General features: G+C 37.0%; 1 protein-coding gene across 1 annotated transcript; it reads left to right on the top strand.

The window, feature by feature from the left end:
- The first annotated feature begins 4,284 nt into the window (after nt 1-4,284).
- On the top strand, nt 4,285-14,437 carry LOC137955548 (CDPK-related kinase 1-like). Its single transcript, XM_068802541.1, has 12 exons — nt 4,285-4,535; nt 5,241-5,746; nt 6,740-6,870; nt 7,919-7,960; nt 8,057-8,165; nt 9,636-9,714; nt 9,831-10,127; nt 10,468-10,580; nt 11,330-11,437; nt 11,534-11,596; nt 12,793-12,960; nt 13,930-14,437. Exons 2-12 carry the CDS (start codon nt 5,261-5,263, stop codon nt 14,065-14,067), a joined length of 1,734 nt encoding a protein of 577 aa, XP_068658642.1. The 5' UTR covers nt 4,285-4,535; nt 5,241-5,260; the 3' UTR covers nt 14,068-14,437.
- Nucleotides 14,438-16,347: the final 1,910 nt, after the last annotated feature.

The following is a 16,347-nucleotide window of genomic DNA, read 5'->3' as shown; positions in this document are numbered from 1 at the left end:
TATCCATTTTATTAATGAATTTCATAAAACTTTTTATTAGGTTACAACTAACACAAAAAAGAAAAAAAAAAAAAATTCCGCTACACTTTCTATAGGATGCACTAACACAATTATATTTTCAAAGTAAAGTAAATCATCGTGAATTCACATTCATTTTCTCTTTCCTCCTTAGAAAAAATAGATAAAACTATTATAAAATACAGATATAATTCAAATTTCATAAACATGTTAAGAAAATTTTAAGATAACGTAATATGCATTTGTACATACAGATTGATTTCTCTTACATTATTTAGACGGAAAAACTAATGACACAACATCGAATAATGGTTCACTAGCTAGGTTAAAAAATCGGGAAAGTAATATGCTCTCTTTTGTTAAAACGTAGTACTCTCCTATTCACTTCAAGTCACCTATTTTTTTCCTTGTGGGAAGAAAATTCCTTTAATTAGTCTTCTTGCGTTTGTGCTGCAAACAAAAAAAAAATAATGAAAAAATTAGTTATGGTGTTTGTATTTATATTAGAAATAAATTATTCATATATATAATAAAAAGAAGGTTAAAATTAAAAAAATTGTGATCAAGAACCACTTTAATGCTTTTTAGTTTATTTTTCCTTATACTTTCCTAATGGAACAATAGAAAACTCTCTTTCCTATCTATTTAAATATTTCTTAAGAGGTAAAATGAATAAAGAAAAAATAATAAAAAAAATTTCCATCCTCAAAAGTAGCACAAATGTTGAAATTTGTTGGTAAACGAGAAAATTTTCTTATGACATTTTTCCTACACTTTTCTACTGGTACAAACACACCTCGACTCTAAGGTAACTTGTCATTGACTCGAAATGTCTGGATGAGTCGGATAAAGTCAACAAAAAACTAGACAAATATTTTGGTCATTTCTACATTTGAAACTAAGCATATGTATCTATGTACATTCAATCAATAATTAAAATTATTTTAGTAAATGCATCGTAAAAGATGATATTACCTTAATATCTATTAAAATAAAATGCTCGACTCTTTTGTACAAAGAGTGACCTTATTTTTCCTATTAAGAAAAAAGGGAAAAGAAAAGGTAAGATGTCCCACCCTTTTTGTCACACTAGGACAAAAGGGGCTGCACCACCCTTTCAAAAAGGAGAGTGAGAAATATGATGGAAATAAGTATATCTAAACAAAAAGAATAACAACATATTTAAATAAAAAAAAACCTTGAAGACAAAATTTAAAAAATTACATAAATTAGGTTTGTCACACTATGAGAGCTAAGCGGTTCCGGTCCACCTGAGTTAGGTTCCGTCCACCCCTAGTATTCCTGGTTAGGTACTTGATTTTCCGTACTCAACAGACCAATTTATTAAGTTATTTCATACCCTAATGCTTATTAATACCTTATATATATATATCTCAATAACAAAAATTAAAATACCCACCACTACTATAGACTCAGTCCTAGTGTTCCTGTTTTTTTTCTCTTTTTATGGCCACCCCTCGGATCAGCTGATCTTATCTTGCGATCAAAACTGACACAGGAAACAAAAAGACTACGTGTAAGAAGCCACATGGAGTACTGTTGAAGACGAGCTTTCAAAATGGACCGGGACCACCACCGAGTGACCACAAAATGTTCATCTCGTGGACCCCGGAAAGCGGGACTGAATCCAACAGAGAAGCTAACAAGAGCGACACGTCAGAAATCTGAACCCAAATTATCGTCGCTTGAATGATTTGGTTCGAAAGTCCCAAAACACCAAAACCGGTCACTTTTCCTAAATTAATAGAGGAACAGTGCGAAAATGACTAAGCAACACACGTATACGACTTACAACTCAAGCTTTTTAAAACACATAAATGCACTTTTTCTACATCTAAAACCAGATGCTTAGTGGGCCCAATCAAGGGGCGATAAAAATCTCGTATAAAATGCTTAAATTAATATATTATTATCCAATAATTTAGTCCTAATTAAAAATTATTATTAATAAATGCCCTTATGGACCACAACAACCGATTCCCAATTCATGTCTTAATAATTGGAACTTGGAAAATACTAAATTATTTTATTATTATTATTATAATTTATTCATGTATGCTTTTTTATAAGGTCATGAAATCCTCTAATAGAAATGACACACGTGTCACTCGAGCCCGCGTGTACAAATTGTCAGAAAACTGCGATTGAGAGGGTGCCCACAGTCAGCACATGGGAACAAAAGGAAAAAATCAGGCAAGTGGGTCACCTAACCCCTTCTCATCTGGATATGGTGGGCCCGCAAGGTGATTTTATTGCGGTGGATTTTTTCTCTTCGGTCGCTATGATGGGGTCAACTGATTACCAGATTCTTCTTCGTTCACACCGTGCGTGTACTTTTTCTTAGTTTTACATTCTTCTTGTGGTAGCCATGGTTGAGCGATGTGAGCCGTTCATTCTTTCGGGCCCCATTAGGAGGCCTCTCCTTGCATAATAATCTCATTCTCTTCCCCTGTCCGTGGCCGGGTCGACAAGACATCGACCAAGCATAATAAAAAAAGTAGAAAAAATCCTGATCGTTCAATTAGGCCCACTTCATAATCCAAGGTGGCCAGGTAAAATGCGCGGGCGACAAGTAATCCCTCCCATGTGGATGTGGGAAGGTAGCCCAAACCGAAGACTTTGAAATCTTGGAACAGTCGCAATTGCTAGGATGCACCAAGGGATTAGGGACCAAGAATTTCCGAGGAATTAGTGTTATTAATATTTTTTGTTGGTCAATAAAGAAAGAAATCCAAATGGGATTTCCTTGCGGTTGCACGAAAACACACCTGTCGTCCATGTTACCTGCCAGTCCCATCTTCACATGCACTTTGGATTCTCGTATTTCTTTTCTGGGTATTTGACCACCAAAAATAACTATCGATCTCTACACTTTTGCTATTCATTGATGAATAAGTTATAGAACACACGATGGTTGGTGGTTGCTGCCGCAACCGTCCCTCCATCTCCACTTTCTTTATATCCTTTATTCCCAACTAAGTAGACTCGGAGGGGGAGAGGAACAAATTCTCGGAGTCCCATCTTCATCCAGAAAGTGGCATCATTTTACCCTTTCTTCTGCTTTCCCAATATGGGATTCTATTCTTCTGGGTCCCGCTGATTTGATATGATTTCATTGTTTCGGACGGCAAGAACCAGGATTAGAGATCTTGAGTGTGTTTTGTCTCATGTAAATGACTCGGCAAATTGAGATTACAGGCACAGCCTCTCCACTTTTCTGCTCCTTTATGTTGTTTCCATGGCTACCCAGATTCGATTCTCTCTTGTATGTATTAATGGTTGCTGTTTCTACCCCCGTAAAGATCTCAAACTCAAAACACTTTCACTCTTTCAACTTTGTTGAGTGGATTGTAAGGCTTCGTATCTTTTGTGTGGAAGCTTTTCACGGGATCGGATTCCCCGAGTTAGCTCACATTAAATCAGGCTGAGTATACGTGCCTTTCGTATTCCCCTTTAGGATGTGAGTTAGGTGTGCACTGTGTGCATGTATTTGTCACTGATGACAGCTCCCTTATCTTTCATGGACCCTCTTGTCTCTCTGTCTTCAGGGACATGGCTGCTGCCAGTCTACCCTAATCGCCAGTGGATTGCAGTTAAGGGATGTCTACTGCTGGTTTTTCAATGACATACCACATTTGCATTCCATACGAAATGTGACAAACAACCTTTAAGAATTGGAGTATTTGTTTGGATTTTTCTCTCCTCAAGCTGTGATCTTTCTAAGCTCTGCTCCCACATAAAAATATACAAGCCTCGACTGGCGTAATACTAATGATGGTGCTGTATTTATTGGTTTAAATGTCGTTGGTCCCTTACAGTTTTAATGGGAGGGTCTCTCACAACTCATGCACGGCTGCTTCCCGATGTAAACCAATGAGGGGGAGGGGCTTGGGCATGTGAACTTTTAAGGGCACCTGCCCTACCATGCAAGGGCACAGAGAAGAGACTGCGAGAGCTTGGTTCCACTCTTTTTAGCAACAATGAGAAAGGGTTTGGAGGTTTTAAGCAGGTCAACTTGAGATGGTAATAATTTGTGGAGAACATCGGCACCGTAATCAGGGGATTGTTTTCTTCTCTGCGGAGTCTCCGAAATGCAAATACAAAAAGGCAGCACTAAGTGCAGCTATAAATAATTATTGTTGTAATAATATAAGATGTTATAGTGTTTTTTGGGATCAAAACGACAGGCTGTAACGAAGTAAACCTCCATCCATCCCAAAGAAGTATTATTTGAGAAAGCTCTATCAAAGCTTAATTCTTCCCGGCGGTCTCTAAGAAAGTTGGAAAAGCAAAAAAAGTCTCTTTCTCTCTTTCTTTCCCTCTTTCTTCCTTGCAACTTCTGCTAAGCATCTTTTGCTTTTACGATTCTCTCTCTCCCACCCCCGTCTTCTTGTAGATTCCGAGGGGTTGTGGTCTGGGTCTTCACCACTCCCATCTCTTTCTGCTGCTCTGCTGTGTTTTCTGCTCAATCTGATATTGGTTTCTCTGGTTGCTGGGTACTTCTCTTCTCGGTCCTCTTTATTGCTCTTCTTTGGTTTCGAAGTTTTCCTTTTACTTGTTATGTTGGGGGTCTCATTGTAAGTTGATAGAATTTTCAGCGGGTGACAATTTCGCATATAGAATTACTGTTCCTCTTGTATTCTGATAAAAAAAAAAGTATCAAAAATTGTTTCTGACTTCTTTTTTGTTTTTGATAAGTATCTTTTTATGTTTTCCGCTGTAATGATCCTCCTTTCACTGGCCAATTCTCATATTTTTATGTTTTTTGTCCATTAGCTTTCATTTTTTTTTTTTATCTTCTTTTGGGTCGCTCGGTGATTTATATTTGAACAGAATTAGGACCAAGTTCATTCGCATTTATCGGATTTTTTCTCTTAATTTTTAAATTTGGAGGCCTTTCCATTTCAGATGATAGGATATAGTCATATACAATCTGCTATTCTAGCTTCTAAAGTTTCTTTCAGCATCTCTTTTCCTTCTTTAGATCATTGGGTGAAAAGCAATTGTTTTTTATTTCTTTTTTTTTCCCCGGTTTGTTAGCAGTTCCTGCCGCTGCTCTCTTGGAATTTTGTTTATGATTTATGTCTATTTTTAGCTGCGTCTCTGAGCATCTTCTTCAGTGGTTGCTCAATTGTGTCACTTCTTTCTGATTTTGCTACCTTCTGATTTTTCTTTTTATCCTTGTAATTGAATTTGCACAGTCTCGTTTAAATTTTGCTTCATGGGTATCTGCCATGGGAAGAATATCCCAAAGCCGCAAACACTACCGGAAGATCCTGTTGTCCCCTCCACCACCGGTCCATCCTCTTATTCAGAAACAACAAAACCTTCTTCCAATTTCCCTTTCTTAAGCCCAAGCCCTCTCCCCAGTGCATTCAAGAATTCTCCAGCAAATTCTAGCCGAAGTTCAACCCCTTTACGAATCTTCAAACGCCCATTTCCGCCTCCATCACCGGCAAAACACATAAAGGCACTGCTAGCTCGCAGGCACGGCTCAGTTAAGCCTAACGAAGCTTCGATTCCTGAGGGGGAAGAATGCGAGGTTGGGTTGGATAAGATCTTTGGGTTCTCAAAGCAGTTCTTCACTAAATATGAAATGGGCGAAGAGGTTGGGCGGGGACATTTTGGGTATACATGCTCCGCTAAGGCTAGGAAGGGGGAATTGAAGGGGCAGGAGGTGGCTGTGAAGGTTATTCCAAAATCAAAGGTCAGTCACCATGTTTAAAAGTTGATCTATCAATCGTGTAAAACTTCATGACTTGAATTAGTGTATGAATATCTAGTTTTTGGTTAAAGGTCTACACTTCTAAAATATTATCCCTGTTCATGGGGGATCAAAATTGTCTTTCATTTCTATGGTTTTGGTTTAGTATGCAAGGGATCGTGATAATTTCTCACTGTGTTATGAGGACCCCATTTTTCTTGTTCTTTGTCTTGACTCTAGTAATTTGATCATTGAACCATTAGCTGCGATGAATCTGAATAGGAGAACCTACTTTTGAACAACTTAATATGTTCTACATGCTCTCGTGATTGAGTTTTTTTACTGTAGGATCATTACTATTACTTCTATGATTTTTTATCAAACTACACTTGCATCTTGCACCTCTTGCATGCTTTTCCTAAAACAACCTCATATTTTCCTTTACTAAGCATTCACTACATTTTTGTGAAAATATAACTTTTCTTGATCATCACTCAAGTTCTGTTTTTGCATGTTCTAGACAGTATTGTAGATAACACTGTGAGCCATGAAAACAAATTAGAAAATTGTTGATCTTTGCATTTATTTATTTATTTATCCTCTTGAATGACTTAACTTTCCTTGGGTTGATTCCATCAAAGGTGGAACCTGTCTAGAGGACTGTCAATCTCCAAGTCTAAATTGCTTTAATTTGTCACTAGGATTGCTCTTTGCGCTCTGAGAAATCCATCTGGCACACTGCAAAAAGTAATGGTTAATTCACATAGCACACCCCAACTCCTACAATGCACATATCGGTTCACTTTCTTCATTTGTAAATATGCAGAATTATGGTAGTGTTTTGAGTCGATGACTGTGACACTTATATGACTTATATGCATTGTTCTTCATTCAACTATGGTATTATTTGGTAGCCATAAATAAGCATAAGATTAGTATCAGATTAACCAACACCATATCAGTTCTATCTCATGAGAGGCAAAATCTGGTTGACAGATGACCACAGCCATTGCCATTGAAGATGTTAGAAGAGAAGTGAAAATATTGCGTGCTCTGACAGGGCATAAGAACCTAGTCCAATTCTATGATGCCTATGAGGATGATGACAATGTCTATATAGTTATGGAGTAAGTTTACATTTCCCAACTCTTTTGAAAGCTTATCACATTGGAACATTTACATGTACATCTGTCCCTTCCATTTTGATTTAACTTTCTTTTTTTTCTTTTTCATTTGGTGAAATTTGGTGATCTAAAGGAAGAAATAGGATAAAAGTTGTTGGAAGAAACAGAATTGACATCTTTTACTTTCTTTTATTTTCAAGCCTAGTGATTAGTGTTTTTTGAGGGGAAAAAGATGTCTGGTTCAATATTTTTTTACTCTCAAACTATGTGACCCTCATTTGTTTTCTACTTTCAGAATTTGAAATAAGATCATTTCTGCCAGCATTTGTCTGCAAAATTTGAAGCATTGTGCTTTTCAACAAATGAAAAAAAAATTGAAGCATTGTTCCTTCTAAACATTTTCCTTCAGAGGGAGTGGCTTTCTGTTCCAAATCACTTTTTTGTGTTAATTGTTCTATTTGTCCTCATTAAAGTCTGTGCTATATGCTACTGCTAGCAATAAATTTAAAGACCAAGCACTGAAATCTTCAAATCAGTCCATAATCAAGAAATAAGATGACTATGAGATAAAACTAAAGAGGAAAAAATTAATTATATTTTAAAGAAGTGCCCATACATGTATGATTCTAACTATGATATATCTGATATATCGTAGAAAATTACCCCCATGGTTTGTTTTTTTGTTGCCTTGCACAGTGTTCTGTGGTTGACTTTCATGTTTAAATTCAAATGTTGCAACAAATGCGTTGATTATGCTGAGTTCAATGTTTCAAAAATGGTAATTTCTGTGAAAAGGAAAACGTATGTGTGCTTTTCAACATTTTTTCAGTCAATTCAGTCAATTCAGTCTTATTACATCAACGAGTTATGCACTTATTTAATCTTATTAGGTAGCTAAAGAAGCCTCAATTTGTGAATAGAAACATCAACTGCTTTGATTGTCTATAAAACCAAGAAAGTTGTGGTAGGAATTCTTAAGCACTTGCTTAATGTTCATTTGAAATTATTCTGTTTGCTCATACAACTGAAAATTCCTATTTTTCTTCTTCAGGTTATGCAAAGGAGGTGAACTCTTGGATAGAATACTTTCCAGGTTAGTACTACTGTGCTGTAGAATTTTGTTATATATGGCAAAATTTTCAAAGCCTGCTAGCTTCAACTGACTATTTTTCATCTCATGTTCTTTCAGGGGTGGTAAATACTCGGAAGAAGAGGCCAAAGCTGTGATGATCCAGATTTTGAGTGTTGTGGCTCACTGTCATCTTCAAGGAGTAGTTCACCGGGATCTCAAACCAGAGGTAATTTAGATCTTAAAAAAAATATTTGTTGACTATCCAATGACCCTTATTTTGTGCTGTCTATATGTAAGGCAAAGCGGGTACTTTCTGCCACAAATTAGTGAAATGTGGATCTGTGCTATTCTGTCTATGTAAAATGTATAGTCTTCCATCTTGCACTTTAGCCCACACATCTGTGGATGTGAAAGCCGTTCTGAAGAAGCAGCTTTGACCTAACCATCTGTGTTGCCGCCATTGTTCCCCTCAAGAAGGAAAGGGAAAAAAAATCTGTACTGCCCCAGGATACCTCTCTTTGCTCCCTCTCGCTCAAGGGTGCACAAGAAATGTTTCCATTGTTTTTTTTGCAAATATGTGCTTGTCTATGTTCTGGTCAGCTTTAACTATTTTTCTTTGTTGGGATTCTTAGGTTAATTCATGATAGAAGGCCTCGTGTGCAATCAGTACTTGATACATAAATAAAGACTGTTTTTTTAAAGGTCTGTAATGCTGTTTTACAGTAGAGACCCACATTAAATTGCTACAACTTTGGCTGTTCGTCAATGGTTAATGATGAGGAGTGATTATGAGTCAAACTATGCAAACTATGGCCTTTTTTTTTGTCCATCCATTTAGTGGGCCTGTAAGCTATAATGTTCAGTCAACAGATGGTACAAATTATACCAACTTGTTGTGGTTGATAAGTACGGGATGGCCTAACAACTTGGTTATTCCCATTCCCTTCCATCTTGCTAACTTGATTTAGCCTCCACAATGAAGTATCACCTGCATGTAAGTTATTTATAGCCTATGTTATGATATTTATATGATTTGATTTTCTTTTTCTGGATTGGGTTGAGAGGGGGGGGGGGGGGGGGGGGGGGGGAGCCTGCTTCATGGGTTATCAACATGGGAGGAAATGGACCTGAAATTTTATTTTGCAAAGTCATCTTGTCTTGTTTACAAGAGTGTGCACTTCAATCTCTCATGGTACAAGGGTATTATACTTGTTATCATTTTCAGGGTATTTTACATGTATATAGAATATTGAAACTCTAACCTGCTGAGAGCTTATTTCATCTAAGTCCTGCTCATGATATCATTATTGGCAGCATTCTCTAATCGTATTTTGTGATGGGCGTTTTGCAGCTAGTTTTTGTTGATAGCATCTGGATTTTGTATGTCCAAATCTGTCTTTTACTGGTTCTTATATATTTTGTTTGATATTTTGTACCATTTTCTTTAGATGTATCATGCACTTTTTATCTTGAAAAACTCTTTGAGGTAGGGGAGTGAAAAAAGGAGTGAAGCAAATGAATTACCATCCAAGTGTGGCAAACATCATCTTGTCTGCCTATCTGAATTGTGGTTATTATAGACTCTGTTCTAAAGGTTTAGTTGGTATACCTGAACCATTGCAAATTCATGATATTGTTATCTCATCAAGCCTATCTTGTTCTGATATCCATTATTTTTGTTTTCTTGTTGCTCCAGAATTTTCTTTTCAGTACAAAAGATGAGAAATCTCCTTTGAAGGCCATTGATTTTGGATTGTCAGATTATGTGAAGCCAGGTCAGAATAACTGTTCTTGTATACTATTTAAATTGTCAAATATTTTTGAATGTGCTATTCAAATAGTGCAACAAAAGACTACTTGGACTACAAAAATGATTTATAGATGCTTGCAGATGAAAGGCTTAATGACATTGTTGGGAGTGCATATTACGTTGCTCCAGAAGTTCTGCATAGAGCGTATGGCACAGAAGCAGATATGTGGAGTATTGGTGTGATTGCATATATTCTTCTTTGTGGTAGCCGCCCCTTCTGGGCCCGTACAGAATCTGGCATTTTTCGAGCTGTCCTCAAGGCTGATCCTAGTTTTGAAGAAGCACCTTGGCCTTCTTTGTCTACTGAAGCAAAGGACTTTGTCAAGAGACTTCTGAATAAGGACTATCGAAAAAGAATGACTGCAGCTCAAGCTCTCTGTAAGTTATTTTTCCATAAAGGAGAGTATTAGTGTGATTTAAGGGCTGAGGGTTGGAACACTAGCACATGATCCTTCCAGCAGTTTGAATTGTGAAATACCGACTAAAGATCCTCGTTCACTTTATAGAAACATTGATCCAATTACTAGGATTGGGCAATTAGTCAACTGTGGCCTTGCCAACCGTTATCCTTCAAGTAGTGGGTCCTCTTTTCTGTGTACAACATTCTACACGGAAACTATGCCCTAAGTTGGGCACTTCTATACCACTTTGATTTTGATCTAGGGTACATTTTCTTTTTCCTCTGAAATTCTAACTTTGCTGTTTGATTCCCACCAAGGTCATCCATGGCTACATGATTCTCAAGGCATAAAGATTCCCTTGGATATCTTGGTCTACAAACTTGCTAGAGCTTATATTTGCTCCTCATCTCTGCGGAAGGCAGCATTAGGGGTAATGCCATGTCCTTTAGATATGCCATGTTTTTATTCATTGTTTCCTTTCTCCATCTGCCATCTGTTTTTGGTTTATAGTCACACTTTTGGATGCTGTTGACTCTCAAGTATCTGTTGAAATGTTTCTGATACTTCAGTACTAGAATGACACTGAAAAGTAGCTACAGTGAACAAGGCCTGCTTTTGACTTTAGTTCTGAAGGATATGTTTGAAAATTTTAAAGCAGTCACCGTGAGTGCATGTTCTTTACCTTCTCAATCCATGGGTATCTAACTCCAGTTGTACTTTGAAAGTGTCTACTGATGGTATGTCTGGCAATATCCAAATATTGTTTTCTGTCTCTTTTTTATTCATAAAATTTTACCCTCTGCATGCCCCCAACCCCACACAAAAAAAAAAAAAAAAAAAAAAAAAACTCTATTTCTTCTGCTTCCTTTCTTGTTTTCCTTCCTATAAGATGCTGACACATCCTGACACTCCATTTTAAGTGCCAAGATTGATAGTTCAATATTTTTGGAGCTAGAAATGATTTAAAATTTATGAAAGGGCAGTACAAGATGGAAGAAGAGAAAAGATAAAGGAAACCAAATGGTTAAATCCTCTATACGACAATATTTTATTTGGTCTAACCATGCCATGTATATATCTATTACCAAACACGCATTAACGCTGTATCCTTGTTTACCTGCATTTCACATTTTATATTTGGTTTTATGTTGTGATTTCTTTTTCTTTTGTCTATGGCAGGCCCTTGCTAAGACATTAACCACCCCACAACTGTTTTATCTACGGGAGCAGTTTGCGTTATTATGTCCAAACAAAAACGGCTACATCTCTGTGCAGAATTTTAAAATGGTTAGTTTTTATCCTTCAGTTTTTTTTTTTTTTTTTTCTGATTCTCACTATTCAAAAATTAATTATAAAATACTGGATTATTCTAACCTATTGCAGGCTTTATTGAAGAACTCTACTGATGCCATTAAAGACTCAAAGGTTCTCGATTATGTTAACATGGTATGTGAAATTTGGCAGATTCCTTTTTTGTCCCTTTTATTTTCTTATGGACTTTCAGCTATAAAATAAGAATCTTGTTTTAGTGGATTATTCTATCAAAACATGATATATAGGTTAGAGATACAAGCATCTAACAATGTTGATTTTTATGCGTGCTTTCCTGTAATCAACTTACAGCTGTTTTTCTTCTTGTTGTTGAATGGAGAAGAGCAGATATATTTCCTCTGTTCTTTCTTGAATGACATTGTGTGTATGTGTGGATTTGGATTGGTTTTAAAAATTACAAGTCAACTGAAAGTCCAGGTTGCTAATTTTTTAACTAATCTGCTCTCCTGCACTACAAACTGCAGATACACCAGTTTCTTCAAAACCATGTTAGGAACTGTAAAACAGTCTCTTCCCTTTGATAGAATCCTCCCCACAAGTGTTTATGCTTAAAATAGGAATCGATCTAGTTTTTTGTTGTCAATATCTTAATGGTCAAGTGGATTGTGCTTTTGCTCAATTGTCACATTGAATGCCCACTGTCATCGAGAAGACTCTCTGCTAATAAAAACTAGTAGGGAACATGCCCACTGGCCTAGAGAAAACCCTGAGCAGCAGCCCTTGGAAACAATTAGGATCGGACCAACTAATGTAGGTCCATTATCTCATTTCCAGTTTGATAACTTTTCCACTTTGGCAAAGAAGATCCTTTATTATGAGAATTTGTGGAGAAAGGTGATAATATTGTTATTGTAAAAAGAAAAAAGAAAGGTGGTAATATGAGTTTGTGGATTTTTTAAAAAAAAATCTTATAGCAAAATTGAATACGTTTGTGCTATGTTTGAAACACAATCTAATTTTAGAGCCTGCAGTGAATGAGAAGTGGTAAACATCCCTCGTTGTTGTATATAATGCATAAAAAACATTGATTGATAAATGAGCTGTTGAAAATTCCAAATAAGGAAGCACTGTTAATGTCCTTGGAAAGAGAGACTTTATAGTTTCCACATACAACAGCCACTGATGTCAGAGAAATTTGTAATTAGAATGTCACAGCTTTTAAGGTTGCCACTTGTATAAAATTTGACATGCCCAATAGCCTTCTGTTGAAACTTGTGATTATATTTATTTTCTTCTATATTTATTTATTTATTTATTGCGATTACTCGAATTTCAACTGATGTTTATACGTTTTCTGCTATTGCTGGCAGGTCGCCTCTCTTCAATACAGAAAACTAGATTTTGAAGAATTTTGTGCTGCTACTATAAGTGTTCATCAAACGGAAGGCTTGGAAACATGGGAGCAACATGCACACAGGGCGTATGAACTCTTTGAGAAGGATGGGAACAGACCAATAGTTATTCAAGAACTTGCATCGGTATGACTTTGAAGGCTTTTTTCACTTTCAATATTTGCCTTGATGGAAATTTAGGGCCTGAAATCAATTTTACTCCGAAGTAGAAGATAGTAGTGTTAAAGTGCAACCTCTGCAAGAGGTGTTCTACTGACATGGGTCCTGGAAAAATCTCTAATACCTTCAGACTATGGGCAAAATACTTCCTTGGACATGACATTTCTTGAAATCCTGTTAGCTTGTTCTACCACTAAAAACTTTAGCCGGTGGATGCTTTTATTCTCATAATTCGCTTTCATGTACTAAATAGAAAATTTAGGATGTTTCTCTCTGGTGGGCTACAGTTTGGATTGTCTTTTCATTGGAGAGTTAAAAGAGTGTATCATCCACTGATTTTCTTGGTACCCATTGCCACTCGTTAATAGTGAACAGTTCTGTGTACCTACTTGAGAAGCATCCAGAGGAAAGCTACTTTGAACCTGTTTTCTGAGGATATGAGAGCCTCATCGTGAATTGCTCTAGGAAACATAATAAAATCTTTTAAAAGCCTGAGGGTGAATTGCTGTGTAAAACAAAATAAAAGCCTTCTAAAGCCTATTGAGGAATTGTAAAAGAGATTCTTGGGCTTCTCATGGAAACTCATAGGACTATATAGAAACATGTCAAGATCTTCTAATTAAACCAGTCTATGATGTTTTCCCCTGTTTCCAGCCCAAATATTTCACCTGATATATTTCAATACTTTTCCTTTAGTATCTCTATTTTCTTGAAACATATGCAACTGATTTCTTTTTTATCAGTTGTTTCTTGTTTATAAATCATGTGGTTCTTTTGTGTTGCATAATATTTTTCCCTGGCTGCTTTCCATGTTTCTCATTCTTGAAATTACACTTCATTGCATTTTCTAATTTTTGAACGAATACGATAAAGGCTTTTGTTTCTTTATCTCCTTTTCTGGGTAATATTGATAAAAGGTTACTTATATTTTATCAGGAACTAGGGCTTAGCCCGTCTGTGCCTGTTCATGTTGTTCTTCAAGATTGGATAAGACATTCGGATGGAAAGCTAAGTTTCTTGGGATTTGTCAGATTATTGCACGGGATGTCTTCCCGCCCAATACCAAAGGCATGACAGGAAAACACGAATAACTGTTTGATTTGCAGCAAATTAATTTTTTTTCTGGTAATTTGGAGCAAGAAGGTGAGAGAGGCCCCATATGTTACACTAGGTTTGGGTTATTGAGAGTCAAACCAAACAGGAATAGGGGGTCCCGCATTCACTTCCCATCACTGGGAAATGCAGGGAGTTCATCTGGGCGGTGCTCAGTTGGCACGCACGGTACATATTCTTCTTCCATTATCCTGTTTAAGTTGGCCTTTGTTGTAAGAGAATGTACAGATTAGAGGATAGTCGCAGCTGTAGAAGAGAGCAGTTAGGGCAAGAACCAAGTCTTCAGTGCTTTTTTTCTTTTTTCAAATAAAAATATCTTCGTCCTTTTTTCTTAGCCCATGTCAGGAGACAACAGGCAATGAACTATTTATGGGTATCTGCGTGGGAATTTGCCATTTTCATGCAATAAACAACTTGATTTTTTTTAAAATGAAAACTTGCGAAGGGATTGGTGGAGTTTTTGCAGGCCGAAGCACAGCCCTGATCAACACAGCCAGAGCCAGTGCCTACATCTGTAATATCTCAATCTTATTTGATAAAAATATCCTTCCAGATAAACATGAGACAAAATCGAGCATTTTAAGAAGCAGAGATGTAAGAGTTAGATTTTACTTTTTGTGATAATGCTACCAAACGCGGAAACGAAATGCAAGATTTTCGACCGTAAAAATTCGGTTTTTTGTCTCAGCCGATCTCTTCTCCCATTTAAACTCTCCGAGATATAGATTATCAAATCCCCATTTCTTCTCCCGTTTAGATACTCTCTCAATCCCGATTTCCACTATTAACTCGTTTTCCATCGCCAACTTTTACGTGGATTGATATGCTACAGATAGATAGCTAAATTAATGTTCTCTTCTCCCGCCGACTTTCTCTGGTTTTACATAGTTGCCGGAGATTTATGGAGTTAATTCAGATGCGATTGTGATGGAGGGAGACACACGCACTAGCCTACAGTTTGATGGGTTCCTGATTGGTTTATGAACGTATCCACCGTTCTCTTCCTGTGGAAGTAGGGGTGGCATCGAGTTCAGAAAGAACTGTCTAAATAATGAATTTCCGAGGCTATGCCTTGCCCATCCAATCATGCCAGGAAAGGTGAATTAACTTAGTCACTTGTGAGGAATGCCTACCTTAGTGAATCCATTCCCAGATCCCCTAACTTGCAAAAGCTGCTTCACAGTATCATATAGAGAAGGATTCTTCGACTGTTGAAAGCTTATACATCATCAAGGCTTTTATGCCACTGAAATGAAAGAACACTCAGAAAACCGAAACCAAAGAGAAGTATTAAGAGATAAAAGAGGAAGAAAAATAAAACAGGATATAAATGTCGGCTCCAAGAATGAGAGCAAATCCCCCAGAAATATCTTTGTAAGGTTTGCTGCATATCATCAGAATTTCCCCACTCCCAACTTCTCAGCAGCCAGTACTGCAAGAAAATGGTCTTTAGCTTCGAAGTAAAAAACCAAACAGCTCAACCCTTTGCATAGAGCAAGAGCTAGTGGTTAAATCCTACCTTTACCATCAAACAGCGTTTTAAAATATACAACTTCATCATTTTATCACCAAGATGAAATGCAGAAGACAAAGTAATCCCCTACAAATGATTCCCTTGGATTGGTCAATGCTACCCAACTGAGAAAGTTGTAAGCTGATAACTGTAACAGCTCATATTAGAAGGAGATGTCAAAATGTTGGAAAAAAGAGACTAAAAACTGGATGCAGAAAAGAAAGAGAAGTTACTTGTTGATGAAAAAAGACTGTCTAAGCAGATGACAGTCTTCTTGTCTTTCCATCCACTCCCTGGGGAAGATGGTGTGGCTCCGGTCGCAACCCTGTAACAGTAGGTCAATGATACAGTGCCAAGTTAAAACTTAACAAGCTCGAACTGCAAATGCTTTCAATTTATGTAATACAACGACCGGCAAGTGGCATCGCCCCAAGTCAACTGGGTTTGGGGCTACAAAAGAATAGAGTAGATGCTCTTGGCCCTTGAACTGTCGATCATCTTCAACCTATAAATTTGCGGGCTCAACCTGAAATGTGTTTTTTAACTTTTTTCTATGCAGAGAAATCTAAACAGTCAAAGTATCGCAGGAACCATGGTCCCATGAATGAATGCCTTTCACTCCATATGAAAGAATCGGATCGATTGGACTTATGCTGTAAATGGCCTTCTTTTCGAGTAGATGAGCTCATTCATGCATTGATTTCTTTCCCCAAAAAATTTGTAGCCTC

Source organism: Aristolochia californica, unplaced genomic scaffold (genome assembly GCF_029961685.1).
Source record: "Aristolochia californica isolate CCGP_79_NKW_82.1479 unplaced genomic scaffold, dmAriCali1.0.hap1 SCAF_2, whole genome shotgun sequence".
NCBI lineage: Eukaryota > Viridiplantae > Streptophyta > Magnoliopsida > Piperales > Aristolochiaceae > Aristolochia > Aristolochia californica.
The sequence above is the reverse complement of the archived record's forward strand: the minus strand, read 5'-3'. Positions and strand labels throughout refer to the sequence as shown.

What these genes read in the sequence shown, in the direction of transcription:
- LOC137955548 (XM_068802541.1), top strand. Translation starts at nt 5,261, where the DNA reads ATGGGTATCTGCCATGGGAAGAATATCCCAAAGCCGCAAACACTACCG. An exon ending in CTGTGCAGAATTTTAAAATG is followed by an intron (nt 11,438 to 11,533) that starts GTTAGTTTTTAT and finishes AACCTATTGCAG; the next exon opens with GCTTTATTGAAGAACTCTAC. An exon ending in TTATTCAAGAACTTGCATCG is followed by an intron (nt 12,961 to 13,929) that starts GTATGACTTTGA and finishes ATATTTTATCAG; the next exon opens with GAACTAGGGCTTAGCCCGTC.